At 43.7% G+C, this 563-nt stretch overlaps 1 protein-coding gene across 1 annotated transcript in view; it reads left to right on the top strand.

Annotated features, from left to right (window-relative positions):
- Positions 1–361, top strand: part of TBP (TATA-box binding protein) — a gene marked incomplete at its 3' end in the record, with an annotated part of 6,534 nt that extends 6,173 nt beyond the window's left edge. Inside the window, exon 6 of the mRNA XM_010171875.1 lies at positions 264–361. Coding sequence (XP_010170177.1) covers positions 264–361 — 98 coding nt within the window. The remainder of the gene's footprint in view (positions 1–263) is intronic.
- Between the last annotated feature and the right edge of the window lie 202 nt (positions 362–563).

Genomic DNA, 563 nt, shown 5'->3' on the forward strand with positions numbered 1-563 from the left:
CTGCATGTTGACTAGTTTAGAGAGTGCTATCTGCTTAGATTGTTCCCTTACCCCAGAGGGAAACCTGCATCTTTGTTTCCATTGCTGCTCTGCCTCGGGTGTAACTGAGGTTGACCAGCCTGAACCCATCAAAGTGATCTTCTCTGCAACTCTTAAACTGCAGTGAGGTCTATATCTGCTCTGCCCGTTGCTGCAGTCCTGCAGATGAAAGACTGGAACATGTGTCTGCAAGCATGTTTAAACACTGCCACCCTCTTCTCTTACAGCTATGAGCCAGAATTGTTTCCTGGCTTAATCTACAGAATGATCAAGCCAAGAATTGTTCTTCTTATTTTTGTTTCTGGAAAAGTGGTTTTAACTGGTAAGTGAAGACAGTATCTTACTCCAGGAGGTTAGATTTAGGCTGTATTACAGAGAACACAGTGATGCCAGAGGCGTGTCATTTGCTAGGTGCTTTCCTTTAAGAGAAGACAGTACTGAGAAAGAACAGATAGTCCAGTATTCTGTGCATCAGCACACACAAAGCAAACCACACGTTTGACAAAGCCCATATAAGCAACCAT

Source organism: Antrostomus carolinensis, unplaced genomic scaffold, assembly GCF_000700745.2.
Source record: "Antrostomus carolinensis isolate BGI_N321 unplaced genomic scaffold, ASM70074v2 scaffold36647, whole genome shotgun sequence".
Classification (NCBI taxonomy): Eukaryota; Metazoa; Chordata; class Aves; order Caprimulgiformes; family Caprimulgidae; genus Antrostomus; species Antrostomus carolinensis.